At 50.0% G+C, this 24,773-nt stretch overlaps 1 protein-coding gene and 4 non-coding genes across 5 annotated transcripts; all 5 read left to right on the top strand.

Moving 5' to 3' along the window:
* The first annotated feature begins 8,656 nt into the window (after nucleotides 1-8,656).
* Nucleotides 8,657-24,381, top strand: LOC107000406 (uncharacterized). Its single transcript, XM_077949065.1, has 7 exons — nucleotides 8,657-8,664; nucleotides 9,514-9,731; nucleotides 13,783-13,854; nucleotides 14,958-14,973; nucleotides 22,597-22,674; nucleotides 23,875-23,967; nucleotides 24,073-24,381. The coding sequence occupies exons 1-6, from the start codon at nucleotides 8,657-8,659 to the stop codon at nucleotides 23,885-23,887; spliced, it is 405 nt and encodes a 134-aa protein (XP_077805191.1). The 3' UTR covers nucleotides 23,888-23,967; nucleotides 24,073-24,381.
* Nucleotides 10,913-11,046, top strand: LOC114670655 (small nucleolar RNA SNORA71). The gene has a single exon (XR_003720352.1). It is a non-coding gene; the product is annotated as a small nucleolar RNA SNORA71 (small nucleolar RNA).
* LOC114670657 (small nucleolar RNA SNORA71) lies at nucleotides 15,124-15,257 on the top strand. Its single transcript, XR_003720354.1, has one exon. It is a non-coding gene; the product is annotated as a small nucleolar RNA SNORA71 (small nucleolar RNA).
* On the top strand, nucleotides 17,501-17,634 carry LOC114670659 (small nucleolar RNA SNORA71). Its single transcript, XR_003720356.2, has one exon. It is a non-coding gene; the product is annotated as a small nucleolar RNA SNORA71 (small nucleolar RNA).
* LOC114670656 (small nucleolar RNA SNORA71) lies at nucleotides 19,707-19,840 on the top strand. The gene has a single exon (XR_003720353.1). It is a non-coding gene; the product is annotated as a small nucleolar RNA SNORA71 (small nucleolar RNA).
* Nucleotides 24,382-24,773: the final 392 nt, after the last annotated feature.

The raw sequence follows: 24,773 nt of genomic DNA, 5'->3' as shown, positions 1-24,773 counted from the left end.
TTGTGCAGGTCGTGTACTGCACTACTCCTGGGAGCACCATTCACATCATAGCCTATGGTTGAGAAGCAGAGATGCCAGGGATGCTTGGGCAAGCCGATGACACAGAAAACACTTGACTTAAAGGAGAGAAAGTGTTTTCCGTAGTGTGTTCTTCTCTGGTGCAGCAGAGTCACCCTGTGTCATACCATGTAATCCTTAAATAATGGTCCTTCTAATAAAGGCCGTTGAAAATATCTCTGAAGGGCAACACTTTGAGGGATTTTTTCTCCAAGCTACTTGAGATCAAGCAGAAGACTTTAATTAAACCTGTGACAGTGAAACCTGTGCAGGGTCATTAAAAAAAAGGAAAGATTTGCAAGCAGTAGCGGGGCTTTCTGAGAAATGCTATTCTGAACTCCACAAACTTTTTTTTTGAGACAGAGTCTTGCTCTGTCACCCAGGCTGGAGTGCAGTGGCACAATCTCAGCTCACTGCAACCTCTGCCTCCCAGGTTCAAGGGATTGCCTGCCTTAGCCTCCTGAGTAGCTGGAATTACACCTGGTGACTAATTTTTGTATTTTTAGTAGATTGCACCATATTGGCCAGGCTGGTCTTGAACTCCCAACCTCAGGTGATCCGCCTGTCTCAGCCTCCCAAGTGCTGGGATTACAGGTGTGAGCCACCATGCCCGGCCTGATTTTTACAACCTTTGACACTCAAGCTCTCAATTCTCAAAATTACCTTCTGGGCCAAGGATAGGCACTTCCACCCTTTCTGGAGCTCTTGGAGGAGTCACCCATCTCTAAGATCCCTCGTCTAAATTGTCTTGAATGTGGGTTAGGACTTGTTGAGGCTGCACACCCCTCAGGGTGTCTGTGCTTTGCTCGTTCATGGGATGCTTGGCCAAGTCCCCACTCCTTCCTGAGGAAGCTCACCCGGCAGGCCCTATCCAGCATGGCAGGGTGTGTGGTAGGGGTGGGAAGGTGGGCTGCAACAGAGGTAAAGGAAGGAGGAGTAGGTGTCAGGGAGCCTGCAGGTGGTCACATCCAGCTGTCACCATTTATAGAGGCAACTGATTTCCACTCTCGTGTCCACCTCTCCCGAGTGGTGGGGTCAGAAGGCATTCACAGGGCAGAAGCACCACTCCTGCCTTCAAGGGCACTGGGACCAAGACTTTCCAACTGAAGTCTGCCAACTTTTTTTTTTTTTTTTTGAAACAGGGTCTTGCTCTGCCATCCAGCTTGCAGTGCAGTGGTGAAATTATGGCTCACTGCAGCCTCCACCTCCCAGGCTCAAGCGATCCTCCAGTCTCAGCCTCCTGAGTAGCTGGGACTATAGGAGCATGCCACCAGGCCCTGCTAATTAAAAAAAAAAAATTGTAGAGATAGGGTCATACTATGTTGTCCAGGTTGGTCTCTAACTCCTGGTCTCAAATGATCCTCCTGCCTTGGTCTCATATTCAGTCCATAACATCCTCCAAGGGTTTTTGAGATGTTGCTCCACGACACCAACATACATTTCCTATTGATGTACTTTCATGCTGGGATTACAGACATGGGCCACCAGGCCTGGCCCTATGCTCATTTTCTGCTTTTGTTATTTCATTAATTTATTTGTTTTGTTTTTTGAGTCAAAGTCTTGCTCTGTCACCCAGGCTGGAGTGCAGTGGTGTGATCTCAGCTCACTGCAACCTCCGTCTCCTGGGTTCGAGTGATTTTTCCTGCTTCAGCCTCCCGATTAGCTGGGATTACAGGTGCCCGCCACCACACCCGGCTAATTTTTGTATTTTTAGTAGAGACGGGGTTTCACCATCTTGGCCAGGCTGGTCTCGAACTCCTAACCTCAAATGATTCACCTGCCTCAGCCTCCCAAAGTGCTGAGATTGTAGGCGTGAGCCACCATGCCTCGCCCTAATTTTATTTTATTTGAATCAGTTAAGTTGTCCTGTTTTCTTTCTTTCTTTCTTCCTTCTTTCCTTCCTTCCTTCCTTCCTTCCTTCCTTCCTTCCTTCCTTCCTTCCTTTTTTTTTTTTTTTTAACAGAGTCTTGCTCTGTTGCCCAGGCTAGAGTTCAGTGTGGCACACTAACTGCAATCTCCACCTGCTGGGTTCAAGCGATTCTCCTGCCTCAGTCTCCCAAGTAGCTGGGATTACAGGCGCCCGCCACCATGCCCAGCTAATTTTTGTATTTTTAGTAGAGACGGGGTTCACCATCTTGGCCAGGCTGGTCTTGAACTCCTGACCTCAAGTGATCCACCTGCCTTGGCCTCCCAAAGTGCTGGGATTACAGGTGTGAGCCACCATGCCCAGCCTTTTTCATTTTTTTTTTTAAGCCCTCAGAGCCAAAAGCAGACTGAGACACAAGGAATTTTTCTTACATGTCAGAATTAAGTGAGCCCTCTCCTGTTGCCACAATGAACATTTCCCTTTCTTCTTTTGCATCAACATTTAAAGGTCATCTATTACAGGCCACACAATGAGATGGGGAGATACTGCCCCCTCTGGTTCCTAACTTATCCACATACCAGCACAGGTGTCCACTCCCCATCCCTTCCTCCTCTTCAGCTTCAGAGTCTTCCTCTTTCTCCCCCCCAACCCTTAAGAGCCTTCCCATTGCAACTTTAAAGGACTCCTATTTGAGTACTTCAAAAATCCACCAAGAGCCAGACACGCTGGTGTGCACCTATAGTCCCAGCTACTGGGGAGGCTGAGGCAGAAGGATCCCTTGAGGCCAAAGAAGCATAGCAAGACCTCGTCTCCAGAAAAAGAAAAACCCACCAAGGTCCAAGCACGATGACTCACACTTGCAATCTTAGCACTTTGGGAGGTTGAGGTGGGAGAATCGTTTGATCCCAGGAGTTGGAGACCAGCGTGGACAACATAGTGAGACCTCATCTCTACAAAAAAAAAAAATTGTTTTAATTAGCCAGGTATGGTGACATGTGCTTGTAGTCCCAGCTACTTCGGAGGCTGAGGCAGGAGGATCGCTTGAGCCCAGCAGGTTGAGGCTGCAGTGAGCTCTAATCATGCCATTGCATTCCAGCCTGGGCAACAGAGCAAGACCATGTCTTAAAACACAAACAGAAAACCACCAAAGCACACCACCTCCAAGAAGCCATCTTTCTTTGGAAATCCTATCATAATCAGGATCTATACCCAATTTTTATACAATTCACCTGGCTGGTGAATGTTACCTCTTCTGTGCAGGGCTCATGCTCTGTGAGCCTCAGCCATCCCTTGAGTAGTTAACCTCGTCCTGGGGAACAAATAGTCCCGGATATACACAGCCTAATGTTTGCCAAGAAGTCAAGCTGAGAAAGGCCAAACAAAATGACAGCGCACAATGCCCCAGAGGCTTGAGAGTGTTCACAGAAGAGAAGTCGAATGCGAGAAAAGCACCAGCGTTTCCAAACACGGAGAATGCTTTGTGCAGTTCAACTGCCTGTACTATCGATGACCAAGGCATCAATAGGCAGCTGATGATCGCTTTCAAATGCAGACACAGAAAGAGAGCACAGCATGACACAGGGCGGGAGGCAGATGCCAATGGCCAGCATGGGAAAGAGCAGCCCGGTGAGCACGGAGCCCAGCAACAGCCACCCTGTTCTCCAAACCCGGGCAAATTTCCCTGCCAGGGAATGAAAGGGAACACACTGCTGGTAAAAGAGAGGAAAAAAATCCTGGCTTTGGAAAAGATCAGGATTGTATTTATAAGAACAATGACAACAACAATAGTGGAAATTCCTTTCCGTCACAGCTTTGTTTTTGGGATGAGTAAACTGAGGTGAAAAGCAGGGCCCAGAGCTAGATCATGGCAGAGGGGATTGGGACCCGAGTATCTCTGATGCTCCTTCATTTTTATTTTATTATTATTTTATATTTTATTTTTAAATTTAATTTACTTTTATTATTTTATTTTATTTATTTTACTTTTTGATACAAGGTCTCGCTGTATTACCCGGGCTGGAGTGAAGTGGCACAGTCTCGGCCTGCTGTAACCTCCGCTTCCCAGGTTCAAACGATTCTTGTGCCTTAGCTTCCTGAGTAGCTGGGATTACAGGCGCCCACCGCTATGCCTGGCTAATTTTTCTATTTTTAGTAGAGATGGGATTTTACCATGTTTGTCAGGCTGGTCACAAACTCCTGACCTCAAGTCTCAAGTGATCTGCCTGCCTTGGCCTCCCTGGTGCTGGGACTACAGGTGTGAGTCACCTGGCCCAGCCCATCTACCTGTTTTCTATTGCAGCACTCTGCTGCCACGCTCCATGGATGCCCCCATAGTGCCCCCAGAGAGCGCTCATCACCCAAACGGACTCCTGAAAGACACAGTAACAGAGGAGCAGTAAGAAGCCGAGGAGGAGAATGGACAGATAACAACGAAATCTGCAGCACGGTGGTCACTCTTGGCGCAGAGATGGGTCTGGAGCTCCCGCAGGTCTTGCATGGTCAGTTGCTGACTTCCCACCTAGACTCCGGGCACCAACTCTTTGGAAGACGCTGTCCAGCTGGCCATGATTCCATCTCTTCTGGCGAAGGGGCTGCAGGCCCCGGGGATTTCTCAGCTACTATGAGGTCACAGACTTCCCGTGGTAGAACCTTGTCTTCTCAGCTACAATCCAATCCTTTGCAACCAGTAGGTTGAAAGCAGGACTCCTGATATGTCTGCTTAGACTTGCTAAGTGGAAGTGTCTCTCCCCTATCCCTAGAAAAATATCAGGCAAAGCCTTATAATTTTTCTGATCATTCTTAGGTAATAAAAAGTCTTGCAATCACTAAATATGGAAAACACAGTTTCCATTCAACAATTTTATTTTATTATTTTTTAATAATACACCAGTAGGGTCAGGTGTGGTGGCTCACGCCTGTAATCCCAGCACTTTGGGAGGCTGAGGCGGGTGGATTACAAGGCCAGGAGTTTGAGACCAGCCTGGCCGATATGGTGAAATCCCATCTCTACTAGAAACACAAAAAAATTAGCCAGGTGTGGTGGTGCACATCTGTAATCCCAGCTACTCAGGAGGCTGAGGCAGGAGAAGTGCTTGAACCCGGGAGGCGGAGGTTGCAGTGAGCCGAGATCGCACCGTTGCACTCCAGCCTGGGTGACAGAGCGAGACTCAGTCTCAAAAAACAAACAAACAAACAAACAAAAAGTCTGGGCATAGTGGCTCAAGCCTGTAATCCCAGCACTTTGGGAGGCGGAGGTGGGTGGATCACGAGGTCAGGAGTTCGAGACCAGCCTGACCAACATGGTAAAACCCCATCTCTACTACAAATACAAAAATTAGCTAGGCACGGTGGCATGTGCCTGTAATCCCAGCTACTCGGGAGGCTGAGGCAGGAGAATCGCTTGAACCCAGGAAACGGAAGTTGCAGTGAGCTGAGATCACACCACTGCACTCAAGCCTGGGTGACAGAGCAAGACTCTGTCTCAAACAAACAAACAAAAAAACCAGGATTAGTTACAGATCTGCTGAATCCATTCAACAAGTTTAAATGTTCAGTCTAATGCATTATTATGTTTTCAATGATCTTTCATAGGTAAGACATTTCTCCACCAGCTGGGGCGACGTACAGGATGGGCTGCTGTCTGCTGGGGTGGGGACATGGGCCTTCTCTCTTCATGTATCCAGATATGTTTCTCTTCAATAGGAATTTTCTGTCCATTTACTCACTCTCAATACTTTCAGGATCAAACCAGGTGGAGTAAAGGGTAAGGAGAGGGGAGACGTCTCATCTGGTGCTTTTGCAAGAAGCCCGCACCATCTCCAAGCTAGGGAGATGTTTAATCCTGATTATTTCTCTCTTTTTCTTTTAAGTTATCTCCTTCCTCAGTTCTGCATCTGTCCAGCATCTTCTTTGGAAGGCAGCCACTATTTTATCACGGAACCTTCAAAAACTGCCAATACTCAAATCAATTTTTGCCTATCACAACAGCAATTTTATTGCATTTTTAATTTTCTTTCTTTCTTTCTCTCTTTCTTTCTCTCTTTCTCTCTTTCTTTCTCTCTTTCTTTCTTTTTTTGGATGGTTTCACTCTTGTCACCTAGGCTAGAGTGCAATGGTGTGATCTTGGCTCACTGCAACCTCTGCCTCCTGGGATCAAGTGATTCTCGTGCCTCAGCCTCCTGAGTAGCTGGGATTACAGGCACCCACCACCACGCCTGGCTAATTTTTGTGTTTTTAGTAGAGATGGGGTTTCACCATGTTGGCTAGGCTGGTCTCAAACTCCTGACTTTGTCATCTGCCTGCCCTGGCCTCCCAAAGTGCTTGGATTACAGGCATGAGCCACCACACCCGGCCTCATTTGTTTCTTGAGATGCAATTGTATATGGTTATTCCCTCTATCTTGGTGCCTCCTTTCTCCTTTCCTTGATGTGTCAGCTGAAACTTCCTTTTTTTTGTTTTTTTGAGATGGAGTCTCCCTCTGTTGCCCAGGCTGGAGTGCAGTGGCTCCATCTTGGCTCACTGCCAGCTCCGCCTCCCAGGTTCACACTGTTCTCCAGCCTCAGCCGCCTGAGTAACTGGGACTACAGGCGCCCACCACCACATCCGGCTAATTTAACATCCTGTTCCACTACTGTGGAACAAGCATCAACCACTCGTCTTAGGTGCCGATCCTGCTATAGGCACTGGGGCTGCAGGAATGAACCTGCCAAGGTGCCTTCCTTAGTGTTATGGGAATAAGGAGTGCAAAAGAAAACCTGGAACTACAGAAAATCTGCAGTTCTGCCTGTTTCCAGCTTTCTGAGGGCACCTTGGCCTTAATTGCTAGCTCCTAAGATTCAGCTCGGTGAGGCCTCAATCTGAATATGCAGGAGGCCAAGCCCTTTCAGGCTCATAGGTGGGGCGGCAGAGGCGGGCGTGGGTTGTGGTTGCACTCAGCCTCCTGTTTGCTGTGTCTCTTCCAGCTCCAAAGGGGTGATGAGAGCCAGATTGCCTTAGATCTGTGGTGGGGAGTAGAGCACTGGAAATGTGGCTACAGAGCACTGGAAATGTGGCCAGTCGGAATTGTAATGTGCCATAAATGTAAATCACACACCAGATTCCAAAGACCTCATACAAGAAAAAGAATAGTAAATAGCTCATAAGTAATTATAAAATATTGATTACATGCTGACATGATAATATTTTGGTTATATTCAGTTAAATAAATTATTACAATTAATTTTACTTTTACATTTTATCTTTTTTTTTTTTTTGAGATGGAGTTTCGCTCTTGTTGCCCAGGCTAGAGTGCAATGGGGAGATCTTGGCTTACCGTAACCTCCGCCTCCTGGGTTCAAGCGTTTCTCCTGCCTCAGCCTCCAGAGTAGCCGGGATTACAGGCACGCACCACCATGCCTGGTAATTTTGTATTTTTAATAGAGATGGGGTTTCTCCATGTTGGTTAGGCTGGTCTCGAACTCCTGACCTCAGGTGATCCACCTGCCTCAGCCGCCCGAGTATCTGGGACTACAGGCGCATGCCACCAGGCCCGGCCAAGTTTTGTATTTTTAGTAGAGACAGGGTTTCACCATGTTGGTTAGGCTGGTCTCAAACTCCCGACCTCAGGTGATCTGCCTGCCTCAGCCTCCCAAAGTGCTGCGATTACAGGCGTGAGCCACCGCACCCGGCCTTGCATTATATTTCTATTGGACAATGCTATCTTTCTCTTTCTTTTTCTTTTTTGAGACAGGGTCTCAGTCTGTCAACCTGTCTGGAGTGCAGTGGTGTGATCTCGGCTTACTGCAGCCTCAACTTCCCAGACTGAAGTGATTCTCCCACCTCAACCTCCTGAGTAGCTGGGACTACAGGACTGCTCCACCATGCCTGGCTGACAATGCTATCTTAGACTTTTCAAACACAGCACATTTCCTCTGCTTCATAAATAATCCCAGGGTCCTTACAGTGACAGAAGCCCTCAGCTTTCTCAGAATACTACAATACAGCAACTACTAGGCCTGGGATATTTGTTCTGTGCTACGGTCTTGATATAAATCATTTCATTTAATTCTCACAGTAACGCTATGAGCAGGGAACTATGACTGCCTATTTTCCGTAACTGGAAACTAAGGCTGGGCGGAGAAGTTAGGTTACTTAGCCAAAGTCACATGGAGAGTAACAGCAAGAGTAGGAGGCAGAAGAGGACACCAGGGTTGTGTGGCCACAAGTGTGCACACCTGACCCCCCTGCCCAGTGTCCTCTCTGTCACAGCATCTGTATTAGTCCATCCTCACGCTGCTATAAAGAACTGCCTGAGACTGGGTAATTTATAAAGGAAAGAGGTTTAATTGACTCACAGTTCAGCATGGCTGTGGAGGTCTCAGGAAACTTACAATCATGGCAGAAGGGGAAGCAAACACGTCTTTCTTCACATGGTGGCAGCAAGGAGAAGTATAGAGCAAAAGCGGGGAAAGCCCCTTATAAAACCATCAGATCTCATGAGAACTCACTATCATAAGAACAGCAGCATGGGGGTAACCGCCCCCATGATTCAATTACCTCCCACGACAGGTGGAAATTATGGGAAGTACAGTTCTAGATGAGATTTAGGTGGGGTCACAGCCAAACCATAGCAGCATCCCACAGCCCCTCCCCATCACAGAGACTCACAATGTTCTTACAGTCTTGGAATCCCATAGGCCTCTCCCAGGTACAAAATATGGAGCAGATCTCACCTTAAGGACCCCCATTTCCCTCATGGTCGCGTAGGTCAGGCCTGGATTTTCTTGTCCTTCTGACCTATTGAGTACCAAGAATCTGACTGGAGCGGAGTGTGTGGGCTCCTCATCAGGCCCAAGGGTGGGCTGCTTGCACTCCAGAACATGGGCAGAGTCAGTAGCAGGGCTGTCTCAGGCCCAAGAGGCACACCCTGCCCAGGATGCAGACAGTGCCAGTGCTTATGAGAATTTGTGGGCCATTAAGTCCCCTCCCAAGATTGTCTCCAGTATGCTGCAGAGAACATGGAACATCTGTCTATAGTCTCCGTCACTGTGCAAATCTGATCAAGTTCCTCATATGCAAATCTTGAAGTTCAGAGACTCTTTCCACCCTCCATCCCGTGTACTTCGAGGCTGGAGTTTAGCAAAGCAGTTACCCGCTGTGCTCCCCTCTTGGCTCATCTTCTCACCCTCACATTCCAGTCTCTGGCCATGACTCAGTCATCTCGGCCTGACATTGTTCAGAAAAAAATGGATGCGGTGGGGGTAGAATGCATTCATTCAACGGTGCTAGCCACTGAACTGGGTACCGAGTACAGTGGTGAATCAAAGAGACGCCTTTGAACTCTTGCAGAAAGAAGTTCAAACTAAGCACAGTCCCCTCATCGTAGTAACAGCTCCTATCATGGAAAATTGGCCATTCCTACAGATTAATAAGAGTCAGTGACCAAGGAACATCTTCAGAACAAACAGAAAAGCAAAGCAAGTGGGAGAAGATTACTTCTAAACTTCCAGGCTGTTTTCGAAATTTATCCCAAGTCCTCCAGAGTCTGGAGTTGAGCTCCGCTCCGCCAGAGGACGCTGCAGGGCTGCTCGCGTCGGTTCCTTCCGCTCTAGGCCGCAGTTCGCGCTCTCATCTGTATTTCCGCCGGCGCGAAACCAGTGTAGCTTGCTAGTCGTGTGGCCTCGGTCTTTCGCCGTCCCTCGCTATCGCACGCCATCACACACCATCACACACCATCGCAAGCCACCCCATCGCTCGAAATCTGCAGACATCTTGATTTTTCCCGCGCTGTCTGTCAGGTCTCCGCCGCCACTCGACGCCAGGGCGCCAGGTGAGTCCACAGCAGGGCGCGTGGTCTGCGACACTCTCACCATCGGGGAAAACTGAGGCCCCAGGGAAGGCGGCCAGAGAGGTCAGGCCCGGTCCCTGGTGCAGTGCCTCGTCCCCTTTGCTGGAGTGAGCCCCCTGGGATTCGCGTGTCCTCGGGAAAGATACTGGCGGATGAGCCGCGCCCTCGGCCGCCGGTGTGCTGAGCCGGCCACGTGCAGACGTCAGACCCCCTGTCCGCGCAGCTACTCTGCGGGGAGGCTTAGTGCCCCTGGATGACGGGAAACAGGACTCGGCGACTTTAGGTGCCCGCCCCCGACTCCTGGCATTGGAAGTCCCCAAAGCCACTTGTCTTTTGCCTACAAAGTGTCAGTCATTGTGCCATGTCCTTGGGACCGTTAACTTGTTTTCCCCTCAGTACCTTTTAAAAGGTGTTAGAACCTTCATTTTACAGACCAGTTAGCTGTGGTTTAAATGGAAGACGCTCCCAGCACCCCATTGGGGCAGAGTGTGGACTTCTGTCCCCGGGCCTTGTCCTAAAGCCCCCTCCCCGTGCTCTTTCCCTGCCTAGGCTTTGTGGGCTGTGCTGCTCCTCGGAGGGCTTGGCACCAGCCAGCGCCCCCTCCTGCAGCACTCTGATCTGCACCCCTAGAGGGGCGTCCACTGTCCGCGGGGTGAGAATGCCCGCTGCTTATGCGCACCGTGGGGAAGGACCCTTCTGTGGGACCCAGTAGAGGGGACGGTCAATGAGCTCAGCCAGTTCTGAGTTCTGAGAACTGTCTGGCAAAGCGGGTGCAGAGCAAAGCGTGATTTAGGAGACAGGGGCTGGTCTTGGGGGTCACATCCTGGCTAAGATCCTTCATTCTCCTGAGGGTGACTTTCTGTAAAGTAGGGAAACTGCAAAAGCTCTCCGAGGGCAGAGGCCTTGGCTGTTTTTCTTGATTTTAAACCCATAGTGCCTGTCCACGTGTAGATACTCAGAATTGGTGGGCTGAGTGTACAGCCGAGGCATTTTTACCAGAAGTCAGTTTTCCTGTGGACTCTGGGTGGGGACAGATGGAATCTGCCTGTGAAGTGATGATGGCTGTCAGGGTCCTGGGTACCTTTCTCTTCCCTGGGGAGTGAGCACCCCTTTGGAGATGTGGCAGCTAACACGCGAACGTGGGCTCACCTGCCCTTTTTTGCACCTGTATTCGAAAGTGATCGTGGGCTGCCTGTGCCCTGGTCATTGATAGTGCAGGGAGAGAAATCGCTGAAAGCGCTTCCCCGTGTTTGGAGGGTCCACTCCTGTCCCTTCCAAACTCTGGAGCTTTCTCACACTTCCTCACCATCTGTCAAATGCCTCCTGGCGCTTGGTGTCTGATGATTATTGAGTGCTCCCTGTGCAAGGCTCAGTGCCGGTGTCTGTAAGGCGTTCACCTAGGTGTATGAGGGTGTGTCCCTGCCTTAGGATTGGTGGTGGAACCACAGCTACAGCTCTGCTAGTCACACCCTGTGGCAATTACTGGCTTGATTGTCTTTGCCTCTCTATTTTGACCTTGAGGGCAGTGTCTTGAGCTTTTGTTTAATATTTTATTGTATTTGTTTAGTGACAGGGTCTCACTCTGTTGTCCAGGCTGGGGTGCAGTGTGCAGTGGCGTGATCATAGCTTGAACTCCTGTACGCAAGTGATCCTCCCACCTCAGCCTCTCAAATAGCTGGGACAGACAGGGTCTCGCTATGTTTCCCAGGCTGGTCCTGAACTGGCTATAAGTGATTTTCCCTCTGTCTTCCAAAGTGCTGGAATTACAGGTGCGAACCACTTCACCTGTCTCAGTATCTGAGTCCTGTCTCTTGACTTACCTGGTGCTTGGCAGATGGTTGATTTTCAGCAGTTAAGGAACAAATGAAAAACAGGAGATGGGCTGAGCACGGTGGCTCACACCTATAATCCCAACACTCTGGGAGGCCAAGGTGGATGGATCCCTTGAGGCCAGGAGTTCAAGACCAGCTTGGCCAACATAGTGAAACCCCATCTCTACTAAAAAATACAAAAACTAGTAGGTTGTGGTGGCACATGCCTATAATTCCAGCTACTCAGGAGGCTGAGGCACACCAGAATCGTTTGAACACAGGAGGTGGAGGTTGCAGTGAGCCAAGATCACGCCCCTGCACTCCAGTCTAGGCTATAGGGTGAGACTATGTCCCTAACAAAAAACAAAACACAGGAGCTGGAAAAAGACAATTGTGGCTGGCCGTGGTGGCTCACACCTGTAATCCTAGCATTTTGTGAGACTGAGGTGGGTGGATCGCTTAAGCCCAGGAGTTGAAGACCAGCCTGGGCAACATGGCAAAAACCTGTCTCTATAACACACACACACACACATGCGCCAGGTGGCATGCGCCAGGAGGTGGAGGTTGCAGTGAGCCGAGATTGTGCTACTGCATTCCAGCCTGTGCTGCAGCCTGGACTGCATTCCAGCCTAAAGACTTAGAATTGTAAGGTGACAGGGCTTTGCATGTCACCTTGTTGCATGTCAGTGGAATACTTTTGAGCGAGGCAGCCTGTGTGGGGGTGGTCAGAGCTATTTCCCACTGGCCCAGTGGTCATCCCATGGTGTTCCCCTTGACTGTCTTGTCCGTGGGCCACCAGGATGAATTTCCCCACAGGATTGTCATTGTGATGTCAAGGACCAAAGCCAGAGGTGTAGGTAGGCATGGCTGATAGTGAGATGTGTAATCAGCCCTGACCCACAGATGACAGATGGGCCATCCTGCCCGAAACAGCCCTCACTGTGTATGCCAGACTCCGCCACGCTGGTGTGCCACACCAGAACCTGTCCTAGGTTCAGAGTCCCCTTCAGTGTGCTGCTTCAGGATCACAAATTCAACAATATGTGCATAAGATGAGACTTAAGCTGTCCCTGATGTGTGGTTCTTCTCTAGACGAACTCTTTTCGTGTTGCTGAGACCGTGAACCACTGTTAACACCAGCCAACTTTTAGGAAACGTTTACCACCTGGTTCTGTGCCAGTCTTCTCCTTGTCCTTTCCAGAACAGGTTTGACCAGGTGACGTCTAGATAGCTCATCCAGGGCTTCTTGATTCTGGCAGAGGGAGGTTGATTGGTGCAGAGGGGCCCATGAGAGGTGTCTCCGTCCTGCCGGGAAGCAGGTGGACCATGGTGTTCCACGAGGTCTGTCCTCTGGAGATCTGGGGCTTTGTGTCCCACAAGAGTGGGTGCATGCAGGTTCCCTGGGCGTGACGTCTGGGAAGTAGACAGAAGTGAGGTGAGGGTGTCTTTGTGCTGGCCCCAGTTTTACTCTCTTTGGGGCCATGATGAACGCATTGGGTTTCTCTTGTGCCTGCTTAGGTTTAGTGTCTTCAGGGATCCCTTATCATTGTTGTGTCTTGGAATATCTGACTCAAAAGCTGGAGGGCTTTGGCATCAAACCTACTTGTATCCTGGTCCTGAACGCCTTACCACCACTCCCTAGCTTTGGTTCTTTTTATGATCCTCAGTTTCCTCATCTGGAGAACAGGAGTACACCGAGGTGATTTTTCTTAGGATCACACAGTCCCTGTCTTCCACGTCCGAAGAACTCTGTCAGCTTCTCATCTGGAGGGTCTTTCCTTTACCTCTCCTGGTTGGGGCAGGTTCCATTTATGTGGGAGAAGATGGAAGCTGCCTCATCCTGTGCTCTGCTGTGCCACTGTCCCGGCTCAGGCCATTTTCCAGGCTTCTGACACTGGTCTCCGATTTCAACAAGCCCTGGATCTTTTTCTGCCCCTGTGTGCAAAGTGATTACAGGCTGCTTGTGTCTTGGTTATTGGTAATAAAGGAAAAGTTACAAGGTTTTCCTCTTGTGGAGAGGAACCATTGTCCATTTCAGACGGGATGACCTCAGGGGACTGTGTCAGTGACCCAAGATGGGCTAGACAAGCTGTCAGTACATTCGCCTCCTGAGACCCTGATTCCCCAGGTGTGTTTTCTGTGGGTGAATGTTGTGGTTTCCTGGACTTGCCATCAGCAGTGTCAAGTGCATCAGTCACATCTTGGCTTCTTGTGCCCCACAGGAGTGTCACACGACTGCTGCCCCATGTGTGTGAGAGGTGTCCTCTGGGAGAGCATGGATTCTGAGGTCCCAGGTAAGTGGGGTTCTGCTCGGTTCTCTAGAGCTCAAGTTCTCTGCAGGCTGTGAGGCCAGAGGTGGTTGGGTGCTGAGGGGTGGGGAGCGAGGGCACAGGTGAAGGCTGCTTCGCTTTGCTCCCGTCTTTGCTTCCTCAGCAGGCAGGGACAGGTTTGGACCCTCTTCTGCCTTCAGGGCTGCTGCCGAGAAGGTGCTCCCTGAGCTTGATTTGGGCTCTGAGAGTCCCTGAGAAAGTCCCTGTGATGTTGAGAGGAAAACCGTGTGTTGGAATGGACAGAGGGGCTGCGTTTCCGATTCAAGCCTGGATTCATACCCAGTGGCCGGCTGAGTGGTCTTCCGTGAGCCTCAGTGGAATAGATAGCCAATGTTGCTACCCTCCAGCCCAGTCTGTCTGTTTTATTTATTTATTTATTTATTTATTTATTGAGACAGACTCTCGCTCAGTCGCCCAGGCTGGAGTGCAGTGGCGTGATCTCGGCTCACTGCAACCTCCGCCTCCTGGGTTCAAGTGATTCTCCTCCCTCAGCCTCCTGAGCATTTGGGATTACAGGTGCCTGCCATGACGCCTGGCTAGTTTTTTGTATTTTTAGTAGAGATGGGGTTTCACTGTGTTGATCAGGCTGGTCTCGAACTCCTGACCTCTGGTGATCCACCCGCCTCAGCCTCCCAAAGTGCTGGGATTACAGGCGTGAGCCACTGCGCCTGACCAATTTTTATTTTTATTTTTATTTTTATTTTTATTTTCTTTTGAGACAGAGTCTCTCTGTGTCGCCCAGGCTGGAGTGCAATGGCGCAATCTTGGCTCACTGCAACCTCCGCTTTCTGGGTTCAAGTGGTTCTCCTGCCTCAGCCTCCCGAGTAGCTGGGATTACAGGTGCCCGCCACCATTCCTGGCTAATTTTTTTTTTGTATTTTTAGTAGAGTTGGGGTTTCACCATATTGGACAGGCTGGTCTGGAACTCCTGACCTCAGATGATCCACCTGCCTCGGCCTCCCAAAGTGCTGGGATTACAGGCGTGAGCCACCGCGCCCGGCCAGCCCAGTCTTTGAGAAGAGCCCCAGGATTCTAAATATTTCTGCCGGTGTTTACCTTCCTTTCAGCTTCTGGCAGGGAGTGGTAAGTGATCTCGGGGAATCAGAAGTCGCACCTGTAATCTTAGGCTGTAAGTCTGCTCGTTGCAATGACAGCTGTTCTGTTCTAGGTAAGACCATTGCCCAGAATGCTGGCATTGGCCTCCTTTCTGGGCTTGCCCTCTGCCCTTTCTGACCCTGCATTAGAAAGTGATTATGGGCTGCCCGTGCCCTGGTCATTGGTGGTGCAGGGAGAGGAACTGCCGGGAGCACTTCCCCGTGTTTGGAGGGTGCGCTCCTGTCTCTCCCAACCCCTGGAGCTTTCCCACACCTCCTCCCTCCCACCACCTCTTCGATGCCTCCTGGTGCCTGGCATCGTCTACTGAGTTGTGTTGCTCTTCTCCCTGGCCCAGGGCGGGTTAGTGTGAGACGTGAGTGAAGGGTGTGAGGTGAAGGGTTTGGCCTCAAGGAGCAGAAGGGCTGGGTGTGGAGCTGAGACAGGGCAGCCCTGCTCCTTCCTCCCGGAAGCTTTCTCTGCCTCCACACCTCTCCTTCCACGTCCTTATCCAACCCCCTCTGCACCAAGCTGACCCCACAGAAATTATTGCCTGACTTGTCTCCTGGCCCTCTTTGCTGTGGTCTTAAGGGTAGTGTCTGAATTTTGTTCCCTACTTTGTTCTGTCTGCCAGATGGTCAGTATTCCGACAGCGTGGGACAAAGGATAAACTGCAGCCTGAGCAACCCCGCCTCTGTAAGAACTAAAAATTGGCCATGCGTGGCGGTGCCTGCCCCTGTAGTCCCAAGTACTTAGGAGGTTGAGGCAGGAGGCTCTCTTGAGCCCAGGAGGTCAAGGCGGCAGTGAGCCATAGGTGTGCCACTGCACTCAGCCTGGGCAACAGGGTGAGACCCTGTCTCAAGAAAGAACAACAAGAAAGGGAGAGTCCCTCCATTGTTAGGAGATGGGTTCATTGCATTTTGTGGTGGTAGAGAAAAATACTGAGTCAGCACCTACGTGGGATTGGTGGGAGCAGATTTGGTGTTTTCCACCCCTTCAGAGGATTCTGAGGTGACTCAGTTCTGTTGGCCTTGACCTTACATGGCCACTGGGGAGGATTTTCGCCCCAGCTTGTGGGGAAAGGAATCAAGGACCAGAGACAGGCAGGGGAGAATATCACCGAGGGATCTATGGCAGCAGCCTCCACACGGCTTCCCCACTGCCTCCTCGGTGCTCGCCAGACGCTGCTGGAGAAACAGCACAGTCAGTCCCAAGAACATCATGGTCCCAGCATCCTCTTGAACTTAGTAACAGTTGGCCTGACAGATGAAGCGGTTGTCATCCCTGCCTTAGAAGTTCTCCAGGCCCTTTCTTAGAGATGAGCTGCTGTTTCGTTCCGGCTATTCAGGTGAAAACAGTTTAGTCAGCATTTTCGCAACACTGTGTAGAGAGGCTTGGTGAGAGGTGTTGGGACGCAGGAGAGTGGCAGACCGCAGGGCCCGAGGTAAGGTTTCGGGTCCATCTCTGGAACTTTGGCTTTTTGCACCCTGGAAAGTCACGTTCCCTTTTTTCTGGTGCTTTAGTGGTGATGTAGGGAGAGGTGAGGATGAGAAGAGGGGCCGCATCCCATGGATTCCCAGATCCAGACTCCTCTTCCCTGGGAAACCTGGATTGGAGCTGGCCCTCCTGTGCCTTCAGGGGCTGTGGAGGAGGAGGCCCCTGCAGGGACCTGCCCGGGGCGAGCGCTGGGGCTTTTCCTGCAGTGCATCAGCAGCAAGTCATAATGGAAAATGGCTGGAGTAAGGGCCGTCCGTATCTGGCCCTTAGTTCTTCCTCTGCCACCACCTGGCTCTGACCATTTTCTTCCAGTTGTAATCAATGGTTTAGATTTATCCTAGCGACATTGTAGGGGTCCACAGCCATATGACTCAGGAAAAATGATGCAGATTGAGTCTGGAGGAATCCCTGTGCCGGCTTCCTCATGCTGTCTCCCTCCCTCAGAAATACGTGGAACCCACTCTCCCCTCAGCAGTGAAAATGCTTTCAGCCTGTGTGCAGTGTTTCTGCCCAGGGAAGCCCAGTAGGGACTCCATGCCCGGGGTTTTTACTGGGAGCTGGTTATGTAGACACCATCGGCCTAGCATGCACCAGAATTCCAGACTTCCAGGAGGAAAACAGGCGCCTGTACCACATTATCTGCATAGAGAGACTGTGTCCAGTGAACAGCTCTGATCAGTAAACTGTTGACTGGGAACATCTCTAGAGCCAAGTTCCCAGATACCAGCAAAGGGCCATCTGACCTGTTTTGAATCTCAATTTCCTGATACAGAAAACAAAGGTAGGGCAGAATTGATTTTTACGGATGTGACCTCATGATCCTGCTCTCTAGTCCCCAGATTTTTCCAGGGCTTTTGCCAGAGGTGTCTCCCCTTTGATTCCCCTTGGTGGTTAGGTTTTATGGGATTTTGCAGGACAGATGGCAGCTGCAGGAGTCTTGTACTGTCCCTAACTTGGGTCATCCCACAGGCCCTGGTGCCATCCTCCTGCTCTTCCTGACTCTCCTTGTGTCCTTTTCTGCTCCTGCATCCGAGAGTGATCACGGGCTGCCTGTGCCTAGGTCATTGATAGTGCAGGGAGAGGAACACCGGAAGAAGTTGTCCCCGTGTTTGGAGGGTCCACCCTATCCCATCCGAACCCTAAAGCTTTCACACACTCCTGTTTTTCTCCTGCCAGCCCTTGAGGAGTCTGGTGCTTTCTTGACTGCCACATGAGAGTCAGTGCCGGGGGACATCATGCTTAGGTCTTTCTCAGCTTGACCTCTCTTTGCAGAAACCAGGCTCTGTGTATTGAGGGGTGGATCTGGGTTGTAGAGCATCAGTCTGGCTCATGGGAAGGGAATGTGATGTATAATGAGTCATGGTGCATCGCGGGGGATAGCACGGTTTTGAATGAGTGCAATATTGGCATGTACAGTGATATCCACAGAATTTCCATGAAGTAACTTCCTGAAGGTGGTTTCTATAGCACTTGAATAGGAGGGGAGGTGAGGAGCACATGTACCAGGGAAGAGGGGACAACATGAGGGAGACTTTGAGGTTGGGGTGAGCAGGGCTGACCGTGTGTGTGTGTTTGTGTGTAACTTGGGGACAGGATAGGGTAGCATCTTTACATCTTTACATGTCATTGGCCTGGAATAGGGGGTCCTGAAGGGTTTGTCATAAGAAAGAGAAAGTGTTCATTGCTGCAAGGGCAGCATAGCTGTGTTCTGAGAGGCAAAACATTTCCCTCACTTCCCACCCAAGAGTTTCGCCTGCTTTCTTGCCCCTCTGAGGTGTGCATTGGTGTCACTCACTGGCCACCGTTCCAGCTCTTAATTCCTCTGCCTTTTGTGCTGGCCTTCAGGGCTCCCCTGAGGGTGACTGGTTCTCAGGTTGGCTGGAGGAATGGGTGGAGTTGTAAGATCAGGAATAAAGCTAGAGAGGGAGGACCAAGTGGAAGTCACTGATGCAGCCGCCTTCTAGCCTACCCCACCCTAATTGAGAGGTCGCTTTTTCCTGTTGAACATGTTGGATAGTGGGATGTGTTATAAGAAGTGATGTGTGTGGCTTCTTGTCATTGCAGGATTGTCAGCTGACCTCTGTCCTGTGGGCCCAGAGGCCCCAGGTGACATTTCTTCAAGAAGAGGCTGAACTGTGGTGCTTGTAAGGTATGAATCTTGGGTGCTTCTCTAGAGAATGCACTGGTGTTCAGGCTGCAAGGACGAAGGCTTTGAGGTCACTAGAGGGGAGGCAGAGGCTGCTTCCCATTGCTTGCTCCTCCACTGAGGCCCACAGGGACATGTGACACCCTCTTTTCCTCCTCTGCCACTCCACTGTGTGAAGCACGGTGGGGTTACAGAGCTCCCCTTGGGCTCTGAGTCATCCTAGTGTGGATTGGCCTAGTTTGTTGAAGTGGGAGGAGTACTGCATTTTGGAGGCAGGCAATTAACTAGTGGTTTTCTCTGGACTTGGTGGCAATCTTTGTTATCAAGTGATTTATGGATTTTTTTTTTTTTTTTTTGAGACAGGGTCTCACTGTCTCCCAGCCTGGAGTGCAGTGGTGCAGAGAAGGCTCACTGCAGCCTCGACCTGGGCTCAAGTGATCCTCCACCTCAGCTTCCCGAGTCGCTGGGACCACAGGTACATGCTGCTGCACCCAGCTAATTTTTAAAATTTTTCTGTAGAGGCGGAGTCTCACCATGTTGCTCGGGCTTGTTTTGAATTCCTGGGCTCAAGCAATCCTTCCACCTTTTCTTCCCAAAGTGCTGGGATTATGGATAGTAAGCCCATGCCTGGCCGATGTATGGATAGTAGTATCACACAATTCTAACTTCCTAAGCCAGTGAATTCTCAACGTTTCACCCAGAGTTGATCTTCCCTCTCATTATCTTATGAGGGAAGCATTGGAGTAGTGGTTCTCAAACTGTGGTCCCAGAACCAGGCACCATCCCTATTACTTGGGAACTTGTAAGAAATGCAAGTGCTTAGCCCTGTCCCGACCTACTACATCAGAAGTTTTGGGGCTGGAGCCAGCAATCTGGCTTAACATGCTCTCCAGGTGATTCTTACTCGTGCTCAAGTTTGAGAAATCAAAGCATGTTAGAAATCTTTGAGAATCAGAAGCAGCTGCTGCAATTCTAGGCTGCGAATCTGGTCACTGACTTGTTTCCAGGTCTCTTAGTTTGGGTTCTTCCTAAGCTGCTGGCAGTGCCTCCCCTCTCAGCTCACTCACTGCCCTGTTTTGCCCCCTGTATTCGAAAGTGATCGTGGGCTGCCTGTGCCCTGGTCATTGATAGTGCAGGGAGAGGAATCAATGAAAGCACTTCCCCGTGTTTGCAGGGTCCACTCCTGTCCCTTCCAAACTCTGGAGCTTTCGTACATGTCTTTATTCTCATCAGTGATGTTACCTCCTGGTTCCTGGTTGTCGTGCCAGACCCCTGTTTCCTCATTAGGGATGGCGCCAGGTTCAACAGGCCGGAGAAGAGACCTGGAGCCAGTGAAGGAAACAGGGTTTATTTGGGGAAACTTAGAGGGCAGTCAGCAGTCTAGTGGTGGTGGGCTGGATGGGAGCACCTCATCCGCTTGTAAAAACCATGCAGATTATATAGTACCTTCTCCCAGTAACCTCCACATGGCAACCTTCGTTTCCTAAGAAGCCATTGTTATGTCCATCTACCATACACTGGTGCTGTATGGTTCATTGAGTGCCCCTTGTGCCCAGCATGGTGGAGGGTACTCAGGCTAAAGGAAAGGACGGTGAAGCAGAGACCTGCCTCACTGAGTTTATGTCTCTGAGCTGGTTTTGGAGCCACAATAGTGGTTACCCCTTCCTAGAGCTACACGCAGAAGCTCTCTCTGCCTCCCCATCACACTCCTTCCCACCTGTCAGCACTGGTCACACTGTCTGGGGATTCTTGGTTTGCTTCTCATGCCCCCTCTGCTGTGAGCTTCCTCAGGGCAGTGCCTCTGTCTTGTTTCACGTCATGCCTGGTAACTGACATGTTGCACCTGGACACAAAGTAAATGAGAAGACACATTGTTGTAAGGTGACAAGGCTTATCCCATTGAGCAGTGCTGGGGTTAAAAATGTCCTAGAGCAAGCCAGCTGTTACAGTCCACCTTCAGTCCTGGCCGTGAGCAGCATCCGTGGTCCACCAGGGGTGGATTTTCCCTCTGGCCTTAGATTACAGTGGCAAGGGCTGGAGTAGTAATTGAGGGAGACAATGTGCGGTATAGTCAGATGTATGAACACAGCTCTTACACACTAGATGGTGGGCGTGGGGCTCTCCCACCCCACCTGTTCGTTACCCATTCCAGGTCTGTGCTGATCACTGCCAGACATAGCCTGCTCCAAAAGCCTTCTGGCCTCGGCATCCTTTTGTTTTTAATTTTTATTTTTAAGACAGAGTCTCGCTCTGTTACCCAGGCTGGAGTGCAGTGGTGCAAACACAGCTCACTGCAACCTCTGCCTCCCGGGTTCAGTGATTCTTGCGCTTCAGTCTCCAGAGTAGCTGGGATTAAAGATGTACACCACCATGCCCAGCTAATTTTTGTATTTTTAGTAGAGATAGGGTTTCACTATGTTGGCCAGGCTGGTCTCATGTGATCCACTTGCCTCAGCCTCCCAAAGTGTTGGGATTACAGGCGGGAGCCACCACACCCAACCTGTTGTTAAAATTTTTATTGTCTATATTTGAAGTTTACAACATGATGTTATAGAATAATGGGACGGATATAGATAGCACAGTGGTTACTGTGGTGAAGCCGATGAACATATCTGTCATCTCACATAGTCACCGTTTTTAGTGTATGTGAGGAGCAGCTGAAATCTGCTTAACAGAAATCTCTTACGTTGTGCATGAGCCATCTAAACTTACTCATCCTGTGTATCTGCTACTTGGTGTCCTTTGACCTACATCTCCTTATTTCCTCCAGCTCCTGCCCATGGTAATCGCCATTTTATTCTCTATCTGTGTATGCTTGACCTTTTTTTAATTTTTTTTTTAACATTGCACACATAAGTGAGATATGCACTGTTTGTCTGTGTCTAGTTTATTTCGTTTAACATAGTATCCTCCAGGTCCATCCATGTTGTGGCAAATGACAGGATCTTTCTCTCTCTCTCTCTCTTTTTTTTTTTTTTTTGAGACCGGGTCTCCCTCTGTTACCTGGGCTTAAGTGACCCTCCTACCTCATCCCCCTGGGTAGGTGGGACTGCAGGTACATGCCACCATGCCTGGTTAATTTTTGTATTTTTTTTACAGATGGGGTTTCACGATGTTGCCCAGGCTGGTCTCCAACTCCTGGGCTCAAACCATCCTTCTGCCTTGGCCTCCAAAAGTGCTGGGATTATAGGCATGGGCCACCATGCCTAGCCCAGGGTCATTGTCGTCGCCTTCTTTTTTTTTTTTTTTTTTTTTTTCTGAACTGGAGTTTTGCTCTTGTAGCCCAGGCTGGAGTGCAGTGGTACAATCTCAGCTCACTGCAACCTCCGCCTCCCAGGTTCAAGTGATTCTCCTGCCTCAGCCTCCCGAGTAGCTGGGATTACAGGTATGTGCCACCACGCCCGGCTAATTTTTTGTATTTTTAGTAGAGATAGGGTTTCACCATGTTGGTCAGTCTGGTCTTGAACTCCTGACCTCAGGTGATCCACCCACTTCGGCCTCCCAAAGTACTGGGATTACAGGTGTGAGCCACCGCGCCTGGCCAAGGGTCTTCTTTTTATGGGTGAATGTTTTGTTGTGTGTGTGTGTGTGTGTGTATGCCACATTTTCTTTTTCCTTTCATCTGTTGATGGTGACTTAGATTGTTTCTGTATCTTGGTGATTGGTAGTAATGCCGCAGTGAATATTGGAGTGCAGATGTCTTTGTGAGGTGTGATTTGATCTCTGTTGAGTATGTGTCCAGAAAAGGGATAGCTGGGTCTATTTAATGTATACTGATAAGCAGCACACAGCGGGCACATCGGTTAGCATAGATGCCATTTCTCTCACAGTCTGCCGACCCCTCCTAGAGTGACGTTTTTCTTGTTCCTGAGACAATAATGTGGCTGTAAGTACTAATAGAGACAGTGGCATTTGTGGGATGCTTATGATCTGCCAGCCCCTGTGTTAAGTGTTCTCTGTGTCTGTTTCAGCTGGGTCCGCTGTGTGCCGAGGCTCCATGGGATGTGTCGTCTTCATAGCAGCAGGGCGCTGGACCATGGGTCCCTAAGGTGAGATTTTTAGACTGTTGTCTGGAATATGTTTTTTTGCATCCTACAGAGTCATATGCTATTCCTGGGGCTTGGATGATGTAGGGGAAACAAGGTAAAAGTGGTATCCCGTGGTTCCCCGTTCTGTCCTGCTGTGAGGCTGTCTCTCACATGCCTTCAGTGGCTGTTGCAGAGGAAGGGCCTCCAGAAATCTGGATGGGTAAAGTGAGTTCCCTGGGGGAACCTTCCTCCCTGCTTGAGCGCTGGTGTGTCCGCAGTATGCTGTGATCTGGATTAGCAGTGAGTTTTTCATTCGGGGTGTGCGTGTATGATGTTAGGACCACATGCTCCTGACCTTTTCCAACCCAAAAGCATTTCCATTTTTTAAATGCTGAAAGTGTCTTGACTCCTTTTGGGGTCTTAGAAGTACACACAGTGGCCGTGGCTAGGCCTCTGCTCAGCTCAGCTGCTCTCCCTGTCTCAGGCCATTCCTCAGGCCCTTGACACCAGCCTCCCTCCCTTGCTGGCTCTCTTCTGTCCTTCCCTGTTCTTGTATCCAAAAATGGCCACGGGTTGCCTGCGCCCCGATCATTCATAGTGCAGGGGTAGGAGTGCTAAGAGACGTTTTCCCTGCGTTGGCCCAGCCTTCCCTTTCAAACCCTGGAGCTTTCCCATGCTGCAGCCTTTTCCCTGCCAGCCCTTCAGAGCTTGGGCCTTTGTAGGCCCGTGTGATATGATGACTAGACCCACCCGCTGACTTCTGAGGGTTCATTTTGTCTTTTCATGTTAGGGATCCTCCTGCCAGAAACCAGTCTGCATTTCTCTTTGGGCCCCACGCTGGCATGAATTCAGATAGCAGTGAAGGGCACACGTGAGAATTGTGAATCACGGGCTTTGCTTCATGAAATGTGAAATCCGTATTGTTTCTCCAGGCGCTATCAGTAATGTCGAATAAATGGAGAAAGTTGTAGGTGGGACTAGGAAAGCTGTATTCCTGTGGATCACTCTAGCTGGTCATTTGCCCCGATTGTGAACTGTTTGAAAGAAAAACAGAACTAAGATGTTTGTCCTTTTGTGTCCTTTCTGTTGGGATTTTTAATTTGGTGTGCCTGAATGAGGAGCTTTGCCCTGCTTGAATGGGACCCCTCTCCGTGGTGTCAGCTTGGGGAGGAGGAGATGGCCCTGGAGACTAAATACTTGTATGCTTTCTTACCCTCTTAGGTCTCAGCCTTAGATTCAAGGACAGTCCAAGGAAGTCCTAAGACCATGGAGTTGGTGACCTGGGATCTGGGTTTGCTGATATTTCTTACCATGGTGAGTTGATGCCAAGAGCTGGAACCCACAGCCAGAGGCCCGACTGATCTGTGCTTATGCAGATGGGAACTTTGAATCACTGGTCTCACTTGTTCTCTGTTGCAGGATCTCTTGGTGGTGTTTATGGACACCAGAGGGGCAGAGAATATAGAGTGAGGCCACCACATGAAGCGTCACCAGAGCTGCTCCCTGCTGCCTGCTCAGAGCACCCCGGATCCACTGTTCAATCTGCACAAGATTCGGGGTCCAGACATGGGAGACTTTAGCTGCCTCGGAGGACCGTGGACAGGGAAGGCCAGCCCTGCATCCCTCTGGCCATGCCTGGAATGACTTTAATAACTAAGAGTTTTATTCTTGAATTTGTAGCTGTCGTTCACTTTTTACCCACCCATTCAATAAACCTTACAGAATTGCTCCATCTGCCTCTTAAATCAGTGACAACCCGTGAGCCTGCAAGACTGGCTTTGGAGAAGGTAGGCCATAGGCCAGATCTGATTTTCACTCTTTGAGCCTTTCCTATTCTTAATGCATATATTCTGGAGACTTGACTCAGAGGTTATTGTTCGAGGTATACATTTGGAACTAGGAGGTGAACAAGTGCTGGTAGTTGGTTCACATTTAGGCATTTAGGACCCATGAGAATTGAGGGCATTGCAGAATAGTCAGGGTAGATTATGGAGTGAGACAGGTCCGACGTCATTCAGGAAGGCTGGAGTGTCCTGGATGACCTGGCTCATAAGTAAATGCCTACTTATGAGATCAACTATCCCAGTTTGCCTGAGATTGAGGGGTTTCCCAGAAAGTGG

The sequence above is a fragment of the Macaca mulatta genome, chromosome 10, assembly GCF_049350105.2.
Source record: "Macaca mulatta isolate MMU2019108-1 chromosome 10, T2T-MMU8v2.0, whole genome shotgun sequence".
NCBI classification, from domain to species: Eukaryota; Metazoa; Chordata; class Mammalia; order Primates; family Cercopithecidae; genus Macaca; species Macaca mulatta.
This window is presented reverse-complemented; position numbering and strand designations above follow the sequence as displayed.